The sequence below is a fragment of the Grampus griseus genome, assembly GCF_964374135.1.
Source record: "Grampus griseus genome assembly, chromosome: 5".
Taxonomy (NCBI): domain Eukaryota; kingdom Metazoa; phylum Chordata; class Mammalia; order Artiodactyla; family Delphinidae; genus Grampus; species Grampus griseus.
The window spans coordinates 56,788,870-56,814,688 of record NC_138998.1 but is presented as its reverse complement, the minus strand read 5'-3'; the positions used below and the strand labels follow the sequence as shown (position 1 = coordinate 56,814,688).

Below are 25,819 nucleotides of genomic sequence, written 5' to 3'. Positions count from 1 at the left end.
CAGCTCTCGAGCCATCTTCTACTCACACTCACACACACACACACACACACACACACACACACAAACAGGCACACGAATATGGGCTCTATAAACAGGAGAAAGTTATTTTACTAGATGAAGCGATGAAGCAGCCAGATGAGAACCAAAGGATCTAGATTCTGTTACCACCTTGTTGTATGCCTCAACCTGGCATCTTTTTATGTACAATTCCGCTCTTAAATTCTCAAAGGGAGAGCAGTTTTAAGTGGAAAATGAGATACAGCTAAAATGCAGCCTACACATTTTGATAAAGGACTCTAAATAATAAGAATCAGAAATGCCAAAATAAACAACATTGTTAGATAGCCATAAGAGGTTATTTTGACAAAAAGCAATGTTAAAGAAGAGTCTAAAAGTTTAAGAAGTAACTAAAGGCATTTATTTAAAGAAAACGACTCAAAGACAGACATTCTATGTTATAAAAATCTGAATGCCCCAATACCCATCATTTTAAAAAATTATAACCTAAGTGTTCAATGAGAATGATGTTGGGATTTCCCTGGTGGTCCAGTGTCTAAGACTCCACACTCCCAATGCAGGGGGCACAGGTTTGATCCCTGGTCAGGGAACTAGATCCCACATGCCACAACCAAGAGCTTGAATGCCACAACTAAAAACCCTGCATGCCACAACTAAGACCCGGCGCAGCCAAATATTTAAAAAAAAAAAAAAAAAAAAAAAAAAGGAATGGTGTTGAACCCACTAGAATATTACTTAAATGATATTTTTTTAGACTATGTAGAAACATGGAAATGTTTATGCCATGTTAATGCTAAAAATACAAAATTCACCTTCACTGAAAAGACAACTTTGTAGTAATGTTCATAGACAAAAATTCGAAGGAAATCTGAACAAATGAAAATAATGAATGGGGAATTCCGTGGCGGTCCAATGGTTAGGACTCCACGCTTTCACTGCCAAGGGCGCGGGTTCAATCCCTAGTCAGGGAACTAAGATCCCACAAGCAGCAGAGCACGGCCCAAAAAAAAAAAGAAAAGAATGAATGGATGAACTTTATTCTTAATTTTTTCTTTATTATATTGTGTATAATGATTTTAAGTAACCACAGTATAAATCGTTTGGTTTTGTGTACACAGTCAGCTCATATAACACATTATCTAAATGTCTTTTTTCCAGAGAAAACATCTGCACTTAATGCTAATTCAAATCTTACCTGGCCAGGGCTTCCCTGGTGGCACAGTGGTTGAGAGTCTGCCTGCCGATGCAGGGGACACGGGTTCATGCCCCGGTCCAGGAAGATCCCACATGCCGCAGAGCGGCTGGGCCCGTGAGCCATGGCCGCTGAGCCTGCACGTCCGGAGCCTGTGCTCCGCAAGGGGAGAGGCCACAACAGTGAGAGGCTCGCGTACCGCAAAAAAAAAAAAAAAAAAAAAAAAAAACTTACCTGGCCAAAAACAATGATAAACTAAGGCCAAAAAAAAAAATCCCACCCTGACATTGACCAGCTACGGAAGCCTGGGCAAGTTCTTTCCAAGTTCACTTTCCTCATAAGTAGGCTATGGATAATATTATCTACCCCCTAAGATTGTTGAGAGGATTAAAGAAGATAAGGTTTTAAGGTCTAGTTAAGATCTGGTAGGTGTTAGGGGCTCCACAGATAGCTGCCATCACCCCTACCATCACCCTCGCCATCACTATCATCTCTTCTCTACGCTCCTGACAACTAACAAAAGCACAAGTGCCCTCCCTTCCCTTTGGTTGCCCAGCTCCAAAGCAATCCTGAGGTCAGTTTCAGGAGGACCAGGATATCATGGGGGATCTTCTATGTGATCTGAGTGTGGAGAAGATATGAACTTCAAATGCTTCTAGACTGTAAGCTCTAAGTGCAGGAAGTGGGTCTTATTCACCTTCTAAATCCTTAGACCCCGCACAATGCCCAACACACACCACACACTCAGTAAACATCTGGGAAAGGAGACTAGGAAGTTAAGAATACCAGCGTGTTTAAGGACAACAGCAAAGCAAGAGCACCCAAAGGGCTGTTACAGGTTTTGGTTTTTTTTAATTGGTAACTCATGTGTGTTTAAAAAAGCAAGACTTTACTGTCATGAAAGAAGGCAGAGCTTTCTTGGGCTTCCTTACACTTATAGTTCACTTTTATTTTTATTCTTAATTCACTGGGATGGAAGGGGACCATGATCGTTCCCAAAAACCTTAATCCAATTTAGGGAAAAGTCAGCAGAGGTAACCTACACTCTGAATCTAAGGGACAAAGCTAAGGTTTCTCCTGCATATATATGACCCCACAATCCTAAATGTAAATCTACAATTTCCAAATTTCTCTAATTAGAGTCTCACCACCCCAAAACATCTAGTTGCGGAAACTACAGAGTAACCGTAGCCTAGGGACCAGCAGAACGAGCACCCCCCAACCTCTCCCAGCAGCTACTTTCCACGGGAACTATTAACTGGCAATACCTGGACGGGACCTTTTACAAAGATAAAAAAATTTTTTTTAAAATACCTCTTCTTTAACTCTACTTACTGATCTGCTCAGATACTTGAGAGAAGTGGCTGGGACCACAGCCATTCCAAGAAGGAACTCTGAAGCAGCACAGCGGAGGAAAGGATCCCTAAATCAAACTAGGGCAGTGAAGCCCGGCTCAGAGTGCTCTCAGCCTGACTGAATTGGTATTAATTCGTGTGCTGGAGGTGAGCAGTCTGCTGCAGCAGTGCCGTGAAATCTGACCAACCGCTCGCGCTCACGAGAAGGTACGGAGGCAGCTCCTTGAGCACAGACCCTGTTCTTAATGACCTACTTCAGATGGAAACAGCAAAATAGAGTTTACTTGAAACTTCTGGTCATTATAGGCGCAGATGAGTTTTCTGAACAGGCCCATTCCTGGAACTTTCCACAGATGTTCTGTTTTCAACCTGTTCTTTATCAAGTATGAATACCAAGGCTAAAGACGAAAATGTGGAATGTAAGCTCTCTGAGGTTTAGCAGTAGCTCTTTGACATCCCAGTCTTCAGACATGAAAGAACTGAGTCATTTACTCCTGTCTGTGAAAGTTGGGGGGGCCGGTAGGGGAGTCAATAAAAATGTGAACATTTAACACTTTTTTTTGAATTTTATTTTATTTATTTTTTTATACAGCAGGTCCTTATTGGTCATCAATTTACACTTAACACTTTTATGACGTACCAAAGATACGGTATTTTTAATTAAACATTTAACACTTTTATGACGTACCAAAGATGGTATTTTTAATTAAATTTATTAGTCTTTACACAACTACACACATTTGTAGCTTTAGTGTACAGAATATACGAGATTAGACCAGAATCACATCACAAGTCCTGGGGTATTTCTTTGAAGATCCCGGACTCCCTTCCATTCCCCCTTCTCTCCTTCCATCTCATAAAACAGTAACTTTTCTATCAGCCTACTCCCAAAATTCACAATCTTTCATATCGCTGTAACTTATCTTTGTCAAAGACAGCCTAATAGTGTCCCTTTCTAGCTTAAAAACATTATTGCAGAGCTACCCACAATTTCCCAGTTCACAGCACCCTTTAGCATCCAGGCAATTCTTGCACAATACCAAGAATTGGTCCTAAACCAAAAGAAATGCCTGATAGTTCTTTTTATTTAGTAGTTCGGTCCAAACAACTTATTACGTATTTATGTTCTAATAAGTTAGGAACCATTTGAAAAGACAATACACATAAATTGAAAGGAAATGAATGTTTTATTTCACTCTTAAATAAGTGTAATTCCTTACAAGGGACGTGTATAACTGTGAGGCACTGCAGAACTACTCTTTGAATCAGACTAGACGCTGCCTCCCTTATTTCCCATTCCACATTTATTTTCATAGTACTAGCCTTTTACCACAGAAACCACTAAAAAAAATAGCTTCACAAAGAGATGAAGTCACTGAAAGGAGTATAGGATACCCTAGTAGCGAGACTACATCAAGCTAATCTCTCATGCAATGTTCAAGCATCACTGTGTTCCCTTGAAGAGTTAAAATATCCTGTGAGTTACCGTGAGTTAGTTGAGGCAACCTGGAGTGCCTCAGGACACAGTTTTGGGAACCAAAGTGTTAATGGCTCCCCATGGCCTACAGGAAAAAAGTCTAAAAGCATGGTATATGTCTAGACTATTGCTGGAAGAACACGCAACATATATAAGGATGTACAAGCAGAAAATATTATTTGTCTCTGGGCAGAGTAACTAAGTGGCTGGGAGACAGGGAAGGGAGAGAAAAAAACTTACTTTTCATTATGGAAGCTCTTATAACTTTTCAATTTTAAGCTTTGCTCATGTGCTATGTATTCAAAGAATATTTTTAAAATCCTAAATCCTAAAAGAAGCATAAAATTTCTATGATTCAAAAATTACCAAGAGTTGTCATTGTTGATTCTAAAAAACATTACCAGCAAAAGCTAGACCTGAGGGAAGGATCCCTTAACTGGGGTTTCACTTAGATGACTATCAAAGTAATCAGGAGGACGAGTGCCTTGAATGCCGGGGCAGAATGAGGCTCAGGAGACTTGAGTAAGCAATTCAGCACCAGCTAATGGCCTCAGTTTCCCTTATAAAATCAATACTGAAGGTCATAACTAAATGATTCAATGGTTTCAATATCACTGTTGAACCAATGGAAAGGAATTAGTCACAAAGTCATTAGGTAAAAGGGGATAAAAAGCTTCTATCCAGGAAAAAGCATTAGTCATCTGCATGTGTTTTGTGAAGGGGATAAAGGGTCATCATAACTACATCTCAATAGCAATGAAAAGGTACTTTGTAGTCAAAGAAACAAAGAGGCTACAAGAGAGTTCTCCTCCTCTTCATGAAGAGATAACCCAATGTCCCTTTTAGGGAAGGAAACTGTGGCAGAGGCTACTAGCTGCCTCCCAGTATTCATTCTCCCTTTCCTCCTTAGTAACACACTTTATTCAGTTAAGAGACTTTACTTTCCAGCCTCCTGTGCAGCACACGGCATAGTCATGTGACCAAGTTATGACCAGAGAAGTGTAAACTGAAGTGTTGCATGGGATTCTATGAGAAGGCTGACAAAAAGAAGTTGAATCCCCTGGGAGATTAGATTTTTTTTTTTGGTCCTTTCCCCTTTGTCTTCCCTGCCTTCCAGAACAGGGATGTGATGGCTGGAGTCCCAGTAGCCATTTTTGGACCATGAAGTGACCATGAGGTTTGAAATTACAGGACAGGATAGAAGGTGAAGTAGAAATATGGGAAGAACTTAGATCCTGATGAACATGAGGCCATCACATCAGCCTGGATTTGTTGCTTCCCAACATCCTCTATATGAAATGAGAGAAATAAACATCTACCTTATTAAAATTCACCAATATTTTACATTTCCAATTACATAAATCAGGGTAGTTCTAATACAGTCCTTCACTGAAATTAATTTACAGGTCACACCACCTTGAAAACAGAGCTGTGATCAGTGTGGCAAGAGAAAAGTGCCTGCTACTGGGAGCTACAAGGGGGTATAAATCAGAGCTTGCAAAACTTAATCCTTACTAATATAAATTAGTGATGCATCTGAGTATAAAACAATAGAGAGAACTGGGGCCTAGGACAAGCCCCAGAGTGCCAATGGCATTCAAATTTAAACTTTTTAAAAAGTGGTACAGTCCAAATAGAACATTTTTGCTGGGCTGTGAGTTTTAGGCAGATCCTGCAGCTTTCTAAGACATGAAATGTTGAGAGAACACAGAGAGCAGCCTATAGAAAAAGTCCAACTGAAATGAAAGGGTGGGCTAGTTCTCCCAGGAAGCAATGGAGGGGTCCACACAGTATGAAGCACAAAACCTCAGTGCTTACCTTTGGATTAATTTTTAAAACAATTACTTGACAATATCTGCTACCACCAGTATGATCACTAGAGAAATCAAACTGCAGGGTCTTTTGAGTAAAACACACAAAGGTTAGGGACTTCCCTGGTGGCGCAGTGGTTAAGAATCCACCTGCCAATGCAGGGGACATGGGTTTGACTCCCTGGTCTGGGAAGATCCCACATGCCGTGGAGCAACTACTGAGCCTGCTCTCTAGAGCCCGCAAGCCACAACTACTGAGCCCGCATGCCACAACTACTGAAGCCTGTGCGCCTAGAGCCCATGCTCTGCAACAAGAGAAGCCTCCACAATGAGAAGCCCACACACCGCAACAAAGAGTAGCCCCCACTCTCCGCAAATAGAGAAAGCCTGAGGGCAGCAACAGAGACCTAATGCAGCCAAAAAAATTAATTAATTAAAAAAGAAAAGAAAAGCAGCTAATTTATTTTTTAAAAAAAAGACACAAAGGTTAAAGGATAAGAGGTCAGCTAACTTCTTTATTCAACCAAAGAAAATAATGAAAAATAACAATGTAGGTCAAAATATTCAATTATTTCCACATTCAAGAATGCCATGCTAATTTAAGAGTGAATGTCATTTAATTCAGAAGAAATCAATTATCTCTAGTTGTGGAAGGGAGCCGAAGGCTTATAACCAAAACATCAGAATGCACTCAATCATTTCAGCTTTCTGGCTCATTCTAAGCTGCTCTGAGTCTAGTTGGTTAATCTGGGTTGTGGTCCAAAGCCATGACAAGCAGTGGGAAAGACTGGCCTGTGTGGAAAAACCAACTGCAGATAAGCCTCACAAAGAAAACCAGGGGCTGAAAATCAGAAGCAAAGACAGCAAGGGTGGGCCCAGCGCCGGGTAACAGAGAAACCAAGTGGGAAGGAAACTCAGCTCCAAGACTGTTTCCAGTGGCTTTGATTGTCAAATAATTAATGTGTCTTTTTATTACAGAAAAAGAATTTAAATACAGATAAGCAAAAAAAGAAAACTAAAATCACCTCAATTTTACCACCAGGAAAGAGTTACTATTAACAATTTGGAGTACATTTTGTCAGACTCTAATAGACTCTCAGTTATATACGTATGTGAGTATGTGTGTACACACATACACATATATACACATACATATACGTATATGTACGTACATACAGATATACACACATACACATACGTATGTGTACACACATATAGATACACACACACATACATACACACATATCTATATGTATAGATATACATATAGATACACATACACATACATACACACATATGTATATATGTGTATAAATTTTCTTTATCAAATGAAATTTGATATGCAAACAATTTTGAAATTCCTTCCAAACAATAATCCTAGGCATTTAGAGATATAAACTTGCTTGGTCAAAAATTATCAAACCACTTTTTCTCCTAGGAAAACCATATCAGAAGTTTAATATGAAATATGATCACTTTGCTGTACAGTAGAAACTAACACAATATTGTAGAGCAACTATACGGCGATAAAAAGTAATTAAATAAAAAAAGAAATACGATCATGAGTACATGATATAGAAGTCAGTATGTATTTGCACGAGCAAAACTGGCTCTTCTGAATGAGGGAAACAGAAAAGCACTATTAAGCAAACACCACAGTGATCACTGCTACAGGCAAGATCCACTAATGGATGATAAAATTAGTAGGCAAAACTTTAAGGAAAAACAAGTATTAGTACAGTCTCCAAGTATCACTCCCAAAATATTTATTAATTATACTGTAATCTCATAGTGGAGAAACCCAGCAGACACTACCTGACCAAGCAATCAAGGTTAACATCTCCAGTGTGAAGACAGCTCAGCTTCATGTGCCCCCTGATATCAGGCCCCGAGAAGGGCCCAATACCTGTGTGGTATTCTTGCCAAAAAATACACTTCCTCAGGCTTATCATGAAGTAACATGATAAACCCAAATTGAGGTACAGTCCGCAAAACAACTGGCCAGCACTGTTCAAAAGTGTCACAATTATTAAAGACAAAAAAAGTCTGAGGAGCTATCACAGATTAGACAGGATTAAGGAAACATGACAACCAAATACAACATGGGATCCTGGAAGAACAAAAAAATAGTGAAATAGTATTTCATTAGTAGAAAAAAATAGTGAAATACAAATAAAGCCTGTAGTTTGGCTAATATTAAAAAAAGAAAAACTATCTCTTCTTTAAAGGCAATGAAAAAGGAGGCCAGAAACAGAATCACAATTTCTCTCCAGTCACTATCAGCATAATTGCTTCAAATCACTAACCCAACAAGAGTGCCGTAAACATTCTTCACCACCAGGTAAACATAAAGGGGAGACAGATCATCTCGAGTTAAATTGGTTCCTCTCATCCTTAAATTGTAGAGCAATAAACCTATTGCTAATAAACCTATTGCTAATAATAACCTATTATTCCAAATCAAACATGCACATGCACACACATACACACACACAGAAAATCCAGGCACACTATTGATAACTATTTACATTACCTAAAAAAATCTTGGAATTCCTCCTTTTGGGTAAAGCTCCACCAGATGCCCCTCTTACCTTCTGAAAAGAAAACAAGAGATTGTTAAAATTCAGCCTATGGAACAGATGATTGGGGGTGGGGGTAAAATCTCAGAGGTTCCTTGTTTTTATAAAAGGCCAAGAGGAAATATTTCACTTGGACTAGAGATTCCAGGATAAACAGGAACTTGACGCAGGTCCATGAAGGTAAGTGAAGGGCAATGCTACTGTTCTACCTGATTATGTTTTCACCAAATTATCAAGAAAGCACCTCTGGAAAGGGAAGTGAAACCAGGGTCAAGGTGAAGTGGACACTTCAACTTCAAATCAGCACAGGCTCCCAAGAGGCTGGAGCCCATGCCCTGACTGGAGCTACTCTGGAGAAATGGTAGCTCCAGGAGGGAGGCTCTTGTTCCCCTGCTACCCACTGGGCCCCCTGTGCTTGGTCCTAGGTGTGCACAACTACTACTGTTGAAAGAGTTCATAAATATTAATAAAGAGTCACTGATATTCTGGTCCTAATAAGCCTCAATCTAACTGCCCTACACATTTTTGGAGCCCCAGCTGATGGCTGTTTGCCATCCTATGCTCCATGTATCCTCTACCTCTGGTGGAAGTCCCCAGCAGCAATGAAATAAACGTCTACCAAGTGGTTATGCAAAAGAAGTCATTCATTACCCTTCTGATACTTGCACAAGAAATTTTACTCTCAAACAGGGCTATTAAAATGTTTGTTTCAATGGCCAAAACTCTTATTTCCACACTGCGTGTTCTTCCTGTTATTAGAAAAGAGCACGTTTCTAACACACCGCAGTGTGGGTCAAACCCCAGCATCTTTTCAAGCAGCCGCTGTTATCGCAGCACCAAGGCCTTGCTGCTTCTTTAGTCTGCCCTCCTATCAGTCTTAAGTCTCCTTTCCCACATTTTATTATTTCGCATTGAAAGTGGACTCATCTTTGTGATTCTCACAATAAGTTTTTACAGCTTCTACTATAAGTTTATAGTTCACATCTCAGGAATACAAAACTATTGAACCCTTTAGCTCCAAATCATGTGTCTCCAAATACTAATGCCACATTCGTGTCACCGCTCTTAGAATCTGTCTCCTCCAAGATCTCAAAGCCTCTGCTCCTCTCCCCTCCACTTACCTGCCTCAAAAAAGGATGAGATAAAACCTGCACCAAAGGCATATTTAACCATCCACATTTACCAATCCTGGAGGTCACTTGCAATCTCTCTATGGAAGTTTACGGCATCCTTTCACTTGTTCCAACCTCAATGTCCCCTCCACTCCTGCATGACAGTGAGGGGAGAAAGGAGAAGAGGAGCTGCAGGGAGACCTGCTGGACCATGAGGCTCTCCCCAGACGAGACAGTCACACCTCAGACTCGGATTAGATCCACTTCCTTTCAGGAAAAAAAACCCCACAACTACCAGGTCTTCCTTCAAAAGACCATCATCTCTGTCCCTGCATCAGTCACCACTAGAAATCGACAGGGTTTGAGAAACTGGAACTCCTCAGTCAGCAGACGTGACTGTCAGGCTCTGTGCTGGAACTCAGGCTGCAAAGTGAGTGAAGACATGCTCCAACCCCTGAGGAGCTCACCAGCAATAGGAGGGGAACATGATGCAAACAAAGAGCACAGAACGGATTCTGGTGAGTGTTCAGAGAGGTGAGGATCATATCATAAGGAAGAAATGATAGTTCTTCTGGGGATGGAGGGTATGGGCAGGGTTGGTGAGGTAAGAAGAGCAGCAGTCCTGGCATATAGCAGCTGCTCTGTTAATACGTGTTGGTTGGTTGGATGGATGGATGGATGGATGGATGGATGGATAATGGATGGGTGGGTGGATGATGGATAGATATATGGATATGCTGACCACAGGGAATACAACAGGTAAAAAAGGAATGTGGGGGGCTTCCCTGGTGGCGCAGTGGTTGAGAGTCCGTCTGCCGATGCGGGGGGTGCGGGTTTGTGCCCTGGTCCGGGAAGATCCCACATGCCACGGAGCGGCTGGGCCTGTGAGCCATGGCCGCTGAGCCTGCACATCCGGAGCCCGTGCTCTGCAACGGGAGAGGCCACAACAGTGAGAGGCCTGCGTACCGCAAAAAAAAAAAAAAAAAAGGAATGGGGAGTAGAAGTAGGGCATCCCCCAAAAAAGAAAACAGCACGTACAAAGGCCTGAAATCATGATGTGTTCCAGAAAGGAGAAGTGGTTTGCTATGTCTAGAGCACAGAGCTGGTGGAATAAGAGGGAGGGTTAGAAAGGTTCCAGGGGTCAGATCATGGAAGGCCTTGTAATCACATGCAAAAGGGTTTGGACTTCATCCTGCAACAAAGAGAAAGACATACGAGATTTAAGCTTCAGCGTGCCACAGACGCATGGGTATATGCATTTGAAAAGATGGCTCTGGGTGCAGCATGCAGACTGGGTGGGATTGAAGGTGGCAAGTATGAAGGAAGGAACATTAGTCAGGAAGCTACAGCACTAGCCCTTTTAAGGCATAATGAGCACTCAGACAAGAACAGGAGGGATGAAGAGGTCAGGATGGACTTCCAAGCTGTTTGGGAGGCCCAGATAACGGGACTTGGTTACCAACCTGCCATGGAATGAAAGCAGAATCCAAAGGAGGTCTAAGTCTCTAGAATTCAAGCCATCTTGAATTCTAGAGGGTGTAGTGAAGATGGTGAAAACAGAAAAGCTTTAAAGCTTTCATTGAAGGATGGGGTGACTGAAAGAGGACTCAAATTAGAGTTCTGTGTTGTGCTCTTTTTTAAGGTGGGAGAAGAAATCCAGAAGAGGGAGATGTTGGAGGTGTAAGAGGGAGTGGAGTTAACGAAGGTTCCGAGGCAGGAGGAAAGGGACCACAAGGACAGAAAGAACACAGCTTCTCTCTGAGATGTGTGGAAACGTGTGAGGTGTGCTGACATGGGAGGAAACAAAAGTGGAACCACTGTGGATGAGTTCCCAGGAGGCAAGGCAGGAGCTCAGGGAGTTCCTGTCCAGGGGTCCCTGTTTCCTCTGGAAAGTACAAGTCCGATCGTTTTCTGAGAATGACAGGTAAAGTCTTGCAAAAAGCGTCCAAAGTTTGGAGTGGGAGGGGGAACAGGCTAGATTTGCTGGGCGGTGAGAGGGCCCAGCCGCAGGGAGAAGGCCAGGAATTTGACATGGTCCCAAACCCCATGGCAGTGTGTGCGGGATCCCTAGTGGTGCATCCATGGAAACAGAGGATGATACTGATGATGGACTGGCTGGGGTTCTGAAGCACAGTAAGGAGGCACGACAAGGTGAGGGTACTGGTGATAGGAGAATGTTTAAAGTCATGGATCCTGAGAAGCGGGTGAAACAGATCAAAATAGACATAAATGAGTGAAAGAGCTAAAATGAGAGAGGGTTGTGGTCAGAGAGCGAAATATTTAACTTAAAATTTCAGAGGCAGGGCTTCCCTGGTGGTGCAGTGGTTGAGAGTCCGCCTGCCGATGCAGGGACACGGGTTCGTGCCCTGGTCCGGGAAGATCCCACACACTGCAGAGCGGCTGGGCCCGTGAGCCATGGACACTGAGCCTGCGTGTCCGGAGCCTGTGCTCCGCAACGGGAGAAGCCACAGCAGTGAGAGGCCCGCGTACCGCAAAAAAAAAAAAAAAAAAAGATTTCAGAGGCAGAGCTAACTGCATTCTGTAATTCTGCCACTAGCTTTGCGACCCTGAGCAAGTTATTTCAAGTCTCTGGGCCTCAGCTTCATTTTTTTTCCCTCAGTTTCCTAAAACTTCATCATTTTACACTAAGACAGATGATACAAAGCAAACTTTATCAGAATTGCTATGTCCCACCTAACAGGAGTAGTGAATGTAGATCATACAGTATTAGGCCAACGTTAGCTTACTGTAAAGCTAATCATTCAGTTTATAACCTATCTGATCTGCTGGTCTTTCTTCCTCCTCTTCCTCCTACTCTCCCCACTGTCCAATTTGGGGATCTCTCCTTGTCCAGAACTTAAACAGAGAACATATTAGGTAGGCTGGGGTGAGAGATCAGATGAACTTCAAATCAGCATTGACTATATAGAATATCCAAGATAGTCTACAAACTATTAGGACTAAAGTGAAAATTGAACAGTATTGCTAAATATAAAATCAATATTTGAAAATTAATATCTCCAAACAACATGAGTAACTAATTAAAATACATGAAAAGATAAAAAAGCAGTAACAGTAGTTACAAAAATTATAGGGTACCTTAAAAAAATCTAACAAAAATAAAAGCTCCTTTACTGAAAATTACAAAATATTTTTGAAGGACATAAAAGAGACCTGAATCAATAGAGAGGTATGCCATGTTGAACAGTCATTCAGTTAATATTTATGAAGCACTTACTATGTGCTGGGCCCTACTGAGTGCTGAGGACACAGAGGTGAACAAGACAGACCAGACTCCCTGCCCTCACGGAGCTTAGACAATGATATAGACTATAGCTCAGTCTACAGATTCAATGTGATCACTATCAAAATCTCAACAGGATTTTTTTAACTAGATGAACTGATTCCAAAATCCATACGGAAAAATAAACTTCCAAATCCAGGAAATTTCTAGGGAAAAAATGAACATGGAAAAAGTGCTTGCACTCCTAGATATCAACACTTGAGGCACCAACACAGAGACAGACAAATAAGAGCAACAGAACACAACTGAGAACCCCCAAGCAGACCCAAGTGTGAACAGCAAGTTAAAATATTTGTTTTAAGTGTCACTATAAATCATCGGAAAAGGTTGCACCCCTCCAGTAATAGTGGGACAACTGGTCATCAATACGGGGGGGGAAGAAGCAGATTCCCACACTTGACGCAATTATAAAAATAGATTATAGATGAATTAAAGACCTAAAATGTTAAAACATTAAAACATTCACAGTCTCTCTCTTTCTCTCCCTCCCTCCCTCCCTCCCTCCCTCTCTCTCTCTCTCTCTCTCTCACACACACACACACACACTTCTTTAAAAAAAAGTATTAGAAGAAATATCTCTATGATCTTGAGTTGGGAAACAATTTCCTAGACAAGCTACAAAAAGCACAACTCATAAAAGGTTAATAAATCTAAATAGATGAAAATTCAAAACTTGTGTTCTACAATGTAATTCATAAATGAAGTAAAAAGACAAGCCACAGACCATAAGAAAATTTTGTATATAACACAAATTTTTGGTATCCAGAATGTAAAAAGAACTAACCAAACTTTTAAGAAAAAGATAAACCCATGGAGAAATAGGCCAAAAATATAATAGGCAAGTCAGAGAAGAGAAAAGGAGACTGGCTAATAAACGGATGAAAAGACCTTCAACCCTCACAGGAGGAAATGCCAAATATTTAGATGCCACTTTACAACCATTCGATTGGCAAAAATCAGAAGTCTGACCAAGCACTGGTGAGGGTGTGGGGAAACACTCATAATCATGGCAGACTGGAGTGTACATTGGTGCAACCACTCCAGGGAGGGATTTAGCAATAACCAGTAAAAAGGAAAGGAAGCACACTCGTGAGCCAACACCGCCACTTCTAGATTCATTTCTGAAAGAAATCTTGCACACGTTCCCCCAAGAGAAATGTATAAAAATGTTCATTGGTACATAGTTTGTGGAAGAAAAAAAAAAGGAAACAATCTAAATGTTTTCATCAATGGGAGAACAGAATAATAAATGACCAGGTACTCATAAGACGGAACACCAAACAACTATTGAAATGAATTAAGTATATCCGGATGCATCGAAACATGGATAGATTCTGTTGAAGGGGAGAGCTCCAGGCAGAATTACAGGTAGCAGTACGATAATATTTACCTGTATCTTTAAAACACAAAAAGTCATACTATATATTGCTCATGAATACCCACAACTAAATAAAATATAATGACAGGCATGGGAATGAGAAACAGCAAATTCACAACAGAGGTTACTTCTGCGGATGGAGGGGACCAAAAGGGACTTGAACTTTTAGGAAAGCTCTCTCACTAAAAAAAAAAAAAAAAAAAAAAATCTGAAGCAAAAATATCCAAGTATTTTTTTTTATTTCTGATTTTTTTATCCATGAGTGTTTCTGGCATTATTTTCTGTACTTTTTGACTTGATTTTTTTTTCCATCAGCAACCCATGTCTTTTTTAACAACTCCGATCAGAGGCTTAGAGGAAGAGAAACATAGAACTGGTTAAGTTAAGGTTTGAGAAGTCTATGAATTTCTGCCAACAGTGCTAGTTTTGTTTCCTATCATCCAAGAGAATGAGAAGTTATGTGGGCATAGTAAAATCTCCATGTGATGAACCCCACTAAGACAACGTTACGGGGAAGATGTCAAGGCCAGTTCTCCCAAAGTGTGCACCTCACCTCACGCACGTGTCTCTTCAGGTACATGTAGACACTCTGTCCAGTTTTTCGAAAATGTCTTTCCACATGCTCCCTTCCAAAGGCCAAAAATGTATTCATGCATACATAGAGTCCACCTTCAGAATTCTAGAAGAAAGAGACAGGTTACATTAGTCAAGTAGTCTAGACACAGAAAAAGGGAAGGGGAAGGAAGGCAAATGATGACAAACAATGAACACAAAGTCTGGCCATCGTAGTCATCTCCAGTGACCTCCGAGGGCTCACGGTCACCCAGAGGCAGCTCCCGCCACAACCCTGGGTTCCCGGTGCTCCCAGACAGCTGAGCACGGTCTCACAGGCAAGCAGATACTCAGAGGCCTTGGGAAATAAACATGCCTGCCTGACTCTCCAAACTGGGGTAAGGGACAATCACGGATAGAAGAACGTTGGCAACTGATCCAACGACCGTCACTTCATAAAATAATGTTATTTTTTTACTTTTATTGAGGTATAGTTGAGTTACAGTGTTGTGTTAATTTCTGCTGTACAGCAAAGTGATTCAGGGCTTCCCTGGTGGAGCAGTGGTTAAGAATCCGCCTGCCAATGCAAGGGACATGGGTTCAAGTCCTGGTCCGGGAAGATCCCACGTGCTGCAGAGCAACTAAGCCCGTGCGCCATGACTACGGAGCCTGCCCTCTAGAGCCTGCAAGCCACAGCTACTAAAGCCTGCGTGCCACAACTACTGAAGGCTGTGTGCCACAACTACTGAAGCCCACATGCCTAGAGCCCATGCTCCGCAACAAGAGAAGCCACCGCAATGAGAAGCCCGTGCACTACGAAGAGTAGCCCCCACTCTGCAACTAAAGAAAGCCTGCGTGCAGCAACGAAGACCCAATGCAGCCAAAAATAAATAAATAAATAAATTTATTTTTTTAAAAAGTGATTCAGTTATACATATATATATTCTTTTTCATATGCTTTTCCATTATGGTTAATCATGATATTGATTATAGTTCCTTGTGCTATACAGTACACCTTGTTGTCTATCCATCCTATATATAATAGTTTGTATCTGCTAATCCCAAATTCCCAATCCTTCCCTCCCCCAACCCCTCCCCCTTGGCAACCACAAGTCTGTTCTCTATGTAACGACCATCAGTTCAATGGTTCATCATCGTTCTTCCTCATTGGTCACTGCAAGTCTCCAGAACATACAGTCTTTCTATCCTTTTAGCAGGACAGGATGCTTCAAAGATATTGTTCCCTTCCTTTGGTGATGCATATTTGACGGTACCCATTAATAAATAACAATTCAAGAAATAAATAATAACATAATAAGTAAATAATAAAAGATGGAGTCCTCAAATTATTACATGCCTGATATGTGCCAGGTGCTTTGCACATATTATTTCTAATCCCAACAATACTGCAAGCTGCTAGTATTACTTCTATTTTATAGTTTAAAAAAAAACTGATAAGTCACTTGCCCAAGTTCACACAGCTTAGAAGTGTCAGAATTAAATTTGAATCTATTTCTCTTTTATCCCTCTCTGCCATACTTCAAATATTATTTAGTTATAGACATACTGCTACAATGAACAGGCAAGGATATTGTTCACATTTAAAATACTTGATTTTCAGGACTTCCCTGGAGGTCCAGTGGTTAAGACTTCGCGTTTACACCGCAGGGGGCCCGGGTTCCATCCCCAGTCTCCCTGGTCGGGGAACTAAGATCCCACAAGCCCCAAGACATGGCTTAAATAAATAAATAAGATACTTTTCTATCCCAATTTCCTCTCTCCTTTTCTCTCACTTTGCTTAATGTGCTTCTCCATAAACTTAGCCTATACAATTAGCCATCCTTTCCTCAATGGAAATGGATTTTTATTATGATCCTATTAGTCTCACCCCTCCAAATAATTCTTTAAAAAACAAAAATTTTAAATACCTGTTAGAATTTGCCAACAAACACCTACCAAAATTCCTTACAATGAATTTTAGTAAAGCACAAATTACAGTATCAAAAACAGACACTGATGCTCATTACAAATATATGAAAAATAATTTTTAAAGTTCCAATAACTCAAGATTGTTTATTTTTTTTAATTTCAAATAAAATTTTCCAACATCGTATCTATGATTTATAAGCCAGACATAAAGAAGGCTTGTCACAACAAGAACATTATAACAGGGGCTTCCCTGGTGGCACAGTGGTTAAGAATCCTCCTGCCAATGCAGGGGACAAGGGTTTGAGCCCTGGTCCGGGAAGATCCCACATGCCGCAGAGCAACTAAGCCCGTGAGCCACGACTACTGAAGTCCACACACCTAGAGCCCGTGCTCTGCAACAAGAGAAGCCACCGCAATGAGAAGCCCACGCACCGCAATAAAAAGTAGCTCCCGATCGCCACAACTAGAGAAAACCCGCGCACAGCAACGAAGACCAAACGCAGCCAAAAAAAATGACATCACTAGAATAAAATTAGAGAAGTTCTTCAACTAGGGGCAACACATTACATTCACCTGATCAACAGATTAGATAAATATTTTCAAAAGATTTTTTAAATAAACATATTCTTTTGCATAGTCATAATCCTTAAGAAAAAAATATTGCATCATTATAATGGTCAGCTATTCATTAAGCCCATTAAATTGATCATCCCATAGTGTGATTTAAATAAAAAAGAACAACACTTCCATTCTCTTCCAACAAAATGTAATTCGATCAAAAAGAACTCAAACCAGAAGATATAATGGGGGAAATATGAGATTTGTAAGCAGAGGTCCTACACTGCCACTACTTAGCTCTGTTGCCTAAACAGCTTGTCAGATAGTCTCTGGGCTTCAGTATTTTCCTCAATAAACATGGCTTTAGCAATAATTTCCAAGGTTTCGTGAAGTTCAAAGGTGATGAAACACCCTCCATGCTATAAATTATTACATAAACATCGATAATTATTTATTACGAGCTAAAAGGTCTGTGTGCTACGTGTATCTCCTATTACCACAAGTATTTTATAATTGGGGGGAGAAGCAGAAGGAAGAAAAAAGTGAGCCTGACAGCCACACAGGCTGGCGATAACAAATATTAATCTGTCAGAAAATGTAGTAGGCAACTAGTGGGAGAAGCAAGAAATTAGCAAGCAGCAGAAGAAAAACATTCAAGCATAGCATTTTTCTGAAGAAAAATATAGAATAGCTATGTGATGCGAGAGTATATAGTCACTAAAATAATCATACAATCTTTGCTAACTTCATTGCCAAGAATTTTTTACTTATTAGGGAATTTGATAAAAATTTAATATGCCAAACATTCAATCTCAAATCTCTGGAGTCACTTGATATTGTCACAAAGTCCATAATCAAAGAAAAAAATGCTTTGGCATTCATAGATGACCCCACATCGCGAAGGATTCTATTACAAACATCCAAGGACATCTTCCATCCCACATATGGGCTGGCCTCGGAAACAGCATATGCCCCTCTCTAGCGGCTCTGAGATGGAAGCACTGCCCAAGGGACTTCCCAGAAGTTCTAAAAATTCAAGACACACTGAGACAGGAAAACCCTTTTAAAAGCTACCCCATATAGAACAAAACACCCCAGTCTAATGATCTACACTTTCTTCCCTCTTGCCTCATTATTGTCTAAATATTGGTCCTATAAGACTCTTTCACATACAAAATCAATACTCCATGCCATGTGCTCTGAGTGGCTTCTCTCACTAGTGATGACAAGTCTGTGCTGACACATCTCAACCAGATTCCTTTGTGACCAAAGCACAGAGACTGGTTTATAGCCTGGGATCAGAGCTAAGCTAGTTGACTCTTAAGAGTTTTCAAATCCTCACCCTCATCCTCTCATAGATCACCCACACCCGCACTAAGATCACTGCCCCAGAAAGCACTATAAAGCACTTGCCTTCATGTGGCCAATAGTGCAGCCAAGAAATCAGGAAGGACCTTCTTGCATAAGTACTGCTAAAACTGCAGAAACCAAGGATCACATCTTGGTTTTTGTAATAATGCTAGCAGAGTACACACAAGAAAAAAGTAACTGCGCTAGATGGTAAAGACGGGGATGAACCACCTCTTCCTTAATATCCAGTGTCTTTTGTCTTAAGATTTGGTGTGATATGTCTTTAGAAAAAAATTAAAATTTTAAATGTTTTAAAAAAAGAAACCAGGCAGGTTAGAGAACCGTACAAATTGACAGTGAAATGTAGCTCAAAGAATAAGAGGGCAGAATACAAACTAATGCATTTTTCAAGTAATAGTGGTAGAGTGTTTACTAAAATAGATTACAATAAAATTCATATCTATTGGGCTAATTTTTTAACAAACGGTAGCATAAGAATGGAGATTCCAAAAATATATTCATTCTATGATAATTGCTTAATATACGTCAAACCACAAGATACACAAAAATAAGGGGAGGGGGGTAGAAATCACTAATAAAAGTTACTGGGAGAGTTACACAGCAGTATAGAAGAAAATTAATCTAGATACATATCTTACACCAAACACTATAACGAGGTCCAGATAGATCCAGGAGAAAAGCATCTAAAAAACTAGAAAAAAGAGCAGAATAGCATATTTATCCTACTTGTGAAGGGGAAAATAATTTCTGGCCAAGAAAATATATAATATCAAAAGAGATGGAGTAGTTGAGTATAAAAATGTAAACACTAAAGAACAAGTTTTGCATTACAAAATATAAGGAAACAAACAGAAAAGCAACAATAACAGAATGAGATAAGACGTAAAGTATAATGAAGAAAAGATTATATCCAAACCATGTAAAAAGTGATAAAATTATTGATACAAGATGTCAACATTCAGGTTCAACTTGGTAAGAGCTCGCTGTTGTTTTTTTAAAGATCGTTTAGTTTTAACTGTAAGAAAATACTAAAATCAAATCATCATCACTACCTCCTGAAGTAAGCAATTAAAACAATCTCGAGGCAATTATTCACCTACTAAACTAGCAAAAAGTACACAGCCTGAAGCCGCGGAGAAAACCTGTATATTTACTCCCACAATATAAATCGGTTCCACCCTTCTAGAGAGCAATAAAACTGTGACCTTTGACACAGTATTTCTCCTTTGAGTATAACCGCAGGAACCCAACAGTAAGAGAGAGGGAAAAAAACTAATTTGTACAAAAATATTCACAGATGAACTATTTATAATAGGAAAAAGTAGCAATGGCCCCAAATAGAGGAACTAAGAACTTGAGACATATAAACACAACAAATACTGTAACATTATTTAAAATGACAAATGTATGAATTCTGTGTAATTGCGTACAGAAAATATGTATAGAATTGTGTATAATGTACATACAAAAAATAATGTTCATGGAAAAAGAACACATACTGATGGCAAGGAAGAAAAGGGAGAGGGGAAGGGAGGCTGTACGCTGACAAAAACCTGAAATGAAACTGGAACAGATCAACCGTTTTATACTTATTTAAGTTCTTGCCTTGGGGGTCCTCAGCCTCGCCTCCCATTACCTTTGTGCTTGGTCTAGAGTGGTGTTTCTCACACTACTGTCGTGAAGGACCAGGTTGCTTCGCTTTGTCTTGTATTTTGTTTTGCTTCTATTCATTAAGGAAAGATACATGGTCCTGGTGGTCCCACTGCACGTGGCTAGTTCTCAGCTCCAACCAGGTGTGAACTGACATGTGTAAGCACCACAAAACCCAAATGGGTCTATATCCTGTTCAAACAAACTAATCCACTGCTGATGCACTTGGATGTGGCTTCAATGTCAAGTTGCTATAGAAATTTCTAAGCACCTACTCTCAATGTTTGTGCTTATCTCATGGCACCAGTCAGCTGACCACACTTCAAGTAGCCCTGGTCTAGAGCTAGGTGAACTGCCAGTTCTGAGAGTCTCACTGTCAGGAAAGCATCTCTTCAAGGACCCCCAGGGAGACCAGGACAGGCCTGAAGCCTTCAGAGCAGCCCATGTCAAAATCAGCTGCACATGTTACCGCCTGCACATCTGCAGACACTGCCCAGGTCCCACACCCATCTATCAACCTGCCAGCCTCTGCCCATGACCGATTCCCACATCCCTCTGCTCATCCCCCTGTGCTGATGGTCCTTAACACCAAACCCACTTTCATTTCACAACTGTTAGCATCTTGTTCATTGAAATCTGCAGCTGTGAGAAACCCAAGCTTCCTTCATTTGGGGTCACCACATTCAGAAGCTGAGCCACGCATGCATTTGCTCGTTGAGGGCAGGAAAATTGTATCACATTCATTACTGAATTGCAAAAACAGTACCTGAACGGTGCAGAGCAGGACTGGACAAACATGGAACTGCAAGTTTTGTGTAGTTATTTGTCACTTAGTTACACAGTTTAGTCTCTCTCTCTCAAACCGGTCCTCAGTGCCCTCCCGATCTGGATTTAAAATACACTGCACAGCACGGGCTCGATTTAAACTCTTTGGCATAACTAAACAATGGGAATCATCAAAAGAAAACCGATGGCCAGGCATAGAAAAACAGACTGAGGCACCAGCAGGAATACTCACTTTTCAGGTTTGTTTGGCTAAAGTCATGCTCTTAGCAACATGGACACCAGAAATGCACTGTCCCAGCTCTCCTGCCTTCCATAACCAAGCCAGCCTCACATGGTTCCTCAAGACAGCAATGCTGTCTCCACAATCCCTTCCCACCATGGACCCTATCTGGCTCCTACTTCCAGAGGCCACCCAGCCCAGAATGACCAGTGTGTGCTTCTCTGCATGGTCTTAGCTAAAGAAGATTCTAATTATCATTTACATGATGCACTGAACGGAAACGTGACCAAGATGCAAGACTTGATTTCGAAACCTGAAATTACAAGGAAGTCAAGAAATACCACTCAGGGCTTCTCCAAGGCTCCATAACAATTCCCTCTGTCAACTTCTCCCACCCCACGATCAATCTGTAAAAGAGAAGCGCAGCATTAGAAGCCCATGCATTGTTTAAATCCAGTGTTCAATGCATTTCAATACAGATACAGAGCCATTCACTTATTACTTTATGTTGGATGACCCTGCATACTACTCAGAAGTAACATCAAGGACAAAATCACCTTGTTTTACACTGCTTGCCACTTAAAAGAATATTAAAACACTGGCGAATATAAAGGTCAAGGTTACAACATGTTTCAGAGGAGCAAGTGAACAGTCATTTTAAATAAAAATACACCACACTGTCAATCAGTAGGTGTTTGAAGAACTTTGTTTACGACAGCGTGTTCTTGGAGACCAGCCTCCGCTGGGAAACAGGAAGGGAGAGGGAGCCTGTGTGGGCTGCGCACTCAGGAAACAGTGTCCCGCGTAACCCTTGTTTGTATAACATCAGAACAGTGTGGAAAACAAGTGGTCATTGCCTCAAAGAGAAACATGATGTAGGTAGATGGAGTCACAACAAATCCATGACACACACACCCATGCACGAGGGAGACAACAAAAGGGACAAGAACGCAGTATTTCCTAGAACACTGATTATTTAAAAAAAAAGAGAGAAAAGAAATGAACTAAAATAACTGCTTATAATAGTGAAAAGAACTAACCCCCATGCTCAAGAACAGATTTACTTAGTAATTTACGGTACATCCATGAAACGTAACACTTTTTCAGCCATTTAAAATTGACTTGGGATGAGTATTTACTAATAGGAAAAACTGTACATAGTATTTTTGAATGAAAAAAGCAAATAACAAAAGAGTGTGTACGATGTAATATACACAACATGTACACGCTCCACGGCACAGGATGTCGTAACAGCATCGGGAAATAAGGTGTGATTTTTTTTTTCTTCACATAGTCTTTTGGCATTTTCTAATTTTTCTTTAGGAACATGGATTCACTTTCTATTAATAAAAACAATAATATTTTTCTTAACTGAAAGTATTTAGAATCCAAAAATATATGTGGAATGGAACAGGCAGTCATTCAAATGTTTCCTTTTCTTAAACCAAGCTTTCCTTAGGCTTTCACAACTTCACAGCTTTAAGGGTCTGGATATTCTCGCTGCTCCAAGTAAAAGTGTAGTTTGAAATAACTAAGAGATTATCTCGAAATGAGTAGCTAAGGAAACGTGGGAACACACAAGTAAAAGAGAGGTGATTAGGAAGGCAGACAAGAATGTGATTACAACTGAGAAAAATGAAGCTAATCAAGGACACTGTACCCCAGTCGGATGCCATCTAAGTTTACAGGCGGGGATGGTCTGTGCGGAGTCTGGAAAAGAAGCGATGAGAGAGAATGAGGCTGTGATGTCTTCTCCGGGGGCAACAGAAGGGGGGCGGGGGGATGTGGGGCAGGAAGTTTATTCAGCAGAGAGAGAGACAAGCAAGCTTGGTGTCCTGATAACATTTACATCCTAGCAAGGAGAGACAGAAAATAAACAGAAAGAGACATAAAAGATAATTTCCGGCAGAGATAAGAGTGATAGAGGAGCCTGAGGGTGGAGACCAGGGAGTTGGGGTCTTGATACAGTGTGATGGGGGTGGAGCATGGGGGGCTCTCCAGGAGGGCTAGATCTCAGGATGAGGGACCAGGCAAGCAAAGTGGAAAGAGAACCCTCTCTAGATGAAAAAGCATGTACAAAAGCCACAACTCCAGGAAAAGCCTGGCTATGTCCTCAAATGACAGAAAGAAACTCAGGGTGCTGGAGTTGAGGGAGAGGGAGGAGAGGTCTGCAGAGGCAGGAGAAGTGCAGGATGCAAAACCACTGGAGGGTCCCCAGATGAGAAGCGCCACAATCTGATCTACATTTTTAAAGATCACTCTGGGACTTCCCCGGTGGCGCAGCGGTTAAGAATCCACCTGCCAATGCAGGGGACACGGGTTAGAGCCCTGGTCCGGGAAGAGCCCACACGCCATGGAGCAACTAAGCCCGTGCACCACAACTACTGAGCCTGCGCTTAGAGCCCACGAGCCACAACTACTGAAGCCTGTGTGCCTAGAGTCCGTGCTCCACAACAAGAGAAGCCACTGCAATGAGAAGCCCGCACACCACAACGAAGAGTAGCCCCCGCTTGCCCCAACTAGAGAAAAGCCTGCATGCAGTAACGAAGACCCAATGCAGCCAAAAATAAATAAATAAATAAATTTATTAAAAAAAAAAAAAAAAGATCACTCTGGCAACAGGAAGACCCACACTGTCCAGTACAGTAGCCACTAGGCACATGTGAATGCCTCAATCTAAATTAATTTAAATTAGGTTAAATAAAAAAATCAGTTTCTTCATCGCACTGGCCACATTTCAAGAGCTCAGTACACAGTCACATGTGGCTAGGGTTACCATACTGGGCAGTGCAGATATGGAACAATTCCATCATCCCAGAAAGTCCTTTAGACAGCCCTGTCTAAACAAGGCAAGACGGCACCTTAGCCTCTGGGGGTGGCAGAGGAGGGAGTGGGGGCTGGGTTGCTCGCGGCAGAGATGGGGAGACTGGGGTAGAGTCAGTCTATAACTTTAGGGTACAGCCCGTAAGCATAGAAGACAGAATAGCTGTAGAAGTGTGTGGGAAACGGCAGAATCGAGGTCAACCCCTAACTGCTTTGATTCATTACTTCATAAGACTGCCCACCTCTCTCTGCTTGACTCTTGCTTTCATCAAGCAAGCATCTGCCTATTAATCCAGCCTCTCGGATACTTCCATATCTGAACGGTACATATGAATATTCCAATGACTGGAGCACAGATTCTCCAGTACAATCTGGCTTCTAGAGCAAAACAAACAGACGACAGTTTTAAAATACAAAAATTAAGTACACGCAGACGGGAAGCAAATGTGCAGTCAGAAAGTAAAACGGGGACATCCCTGGTGGTCCAGTGGTTGGGACTCCACGCTCCCGATGCAGGGGGCCCGGGTTCGATCCCTGGTCGGGGAACTAGATCCCACATGCATGCCGCAACTAAGAGTCCGCAGGCCACAACTGAGAAGTCCGCATGCTGCAACTAAAGATCCCACATGCACAACGAAGATCCCACGTGCTGCAGCTGGGACCCAGCACAGCCAAAATAAATAAATAAGTAATAAAAATAAATCAAATTAAATTTTAAAAAAAGAAGAAAGTAAAACAAAGTTCCAGATCAAGTGCAGCAAGCACACAGCCCACAGAAAGGGGAAATGTGATAGAGAAAAGCACTATCAAAAAATAGGCAGTGGTTGAGAGTCCGCCTGCCGATGCAGGGGACACGGGTTCGTGTCCGGTCCGGGAAGATCCCACATGCCGCGGAGCGGCTGGGCCCGTGAGCCACGGCCGCTGAGCCTGCGCGTCCGGAGCCTGTGCTCCACAGCGGGAGAGGCCACAACAGTGAGAGGCCCGCGTACAACAACAACAAAAAAAAAATAGGCTGGGGGACTTCCCTGGTGGCGCAGTGGTTAAGAAGCTGCCTGCCAATACAGGCGACACGGTTCGACCCCTGGTCCAGGAAGATCCCACAGGCCGCAGAGCAACTAAGCCTGTGCGCCACAACTACTGAGCCTGCATGCCACAACTACTGAAGCCCACGTGCCTAGAGCCCGTGCTCTGCAACAAGAGAAGCCCGTGCACCGCAACAGAGTGGCCCCCACTCGCCGCAACTAGAGAAAGCTTGCGCACAGCAATGAAGACCCAAAGCAAAAATAAAATAAATAAAATACAGAACACAACATTTGCAAAATCCAAAACCTTGGTTTCAACAGCAAATCCACAGAAATAAATTTGTCCAAATCAGCTAAGTAGAAAAAAAAAAAAACGCATATAATCCCAAGAGACTGCAGGCCTCTGCTAAATGTTGATAAATCATGCTTGTGGCCATGAAGTGTTAAGAAAAAATAGACATGTTAATGCAGTCATGATTCTTCTAGTTTGCTCCAACTTTGACGTTCTCTCTGCAGAGAACTCCTACGCCTTACAGCTGCACAGCCTGGTCCCAGACGGCTAAAGGCACAGTCCGAGCAGCAAGGTTTTGACACACTATAAATTTACTGTTCCACTGAGGCATCATTTATTAACTTTTTTCCTAAGTATGAAACTAAATCCTTGCTCTGGGTATCTAGAGCA

The 25,819-nt window shown here is 41.5% G+C and overlaps 1 protein-coding gene across 1 annotated transcript in view; it reads right to left on the bottom strand.

The window, feature by feature from the left end:
* Positions 1-25,819, bottom strand: part of USP13 (ubiquitin specific peptidase 13) — a 128,435-nt gene that overhangs the window by 89,825 nt on the left and 12,791 nt on the right. The window contains exons 2-3 of the mRNA XM_082654287.1: positions 14,780-14,905; positions 8,387-8,447 (exon numbers count right to left, since the gene is read on the bottom strand). Of these exons, the coding sequence (XP_082510413.1) occupies positions 8,387-8,447; positions 14,780-14,905 (187 nt within the window). The remainder of the gene's footprint in view (positions 1-8,386; positions 8,448-14,779; positions 14,906-25,819) is intronic.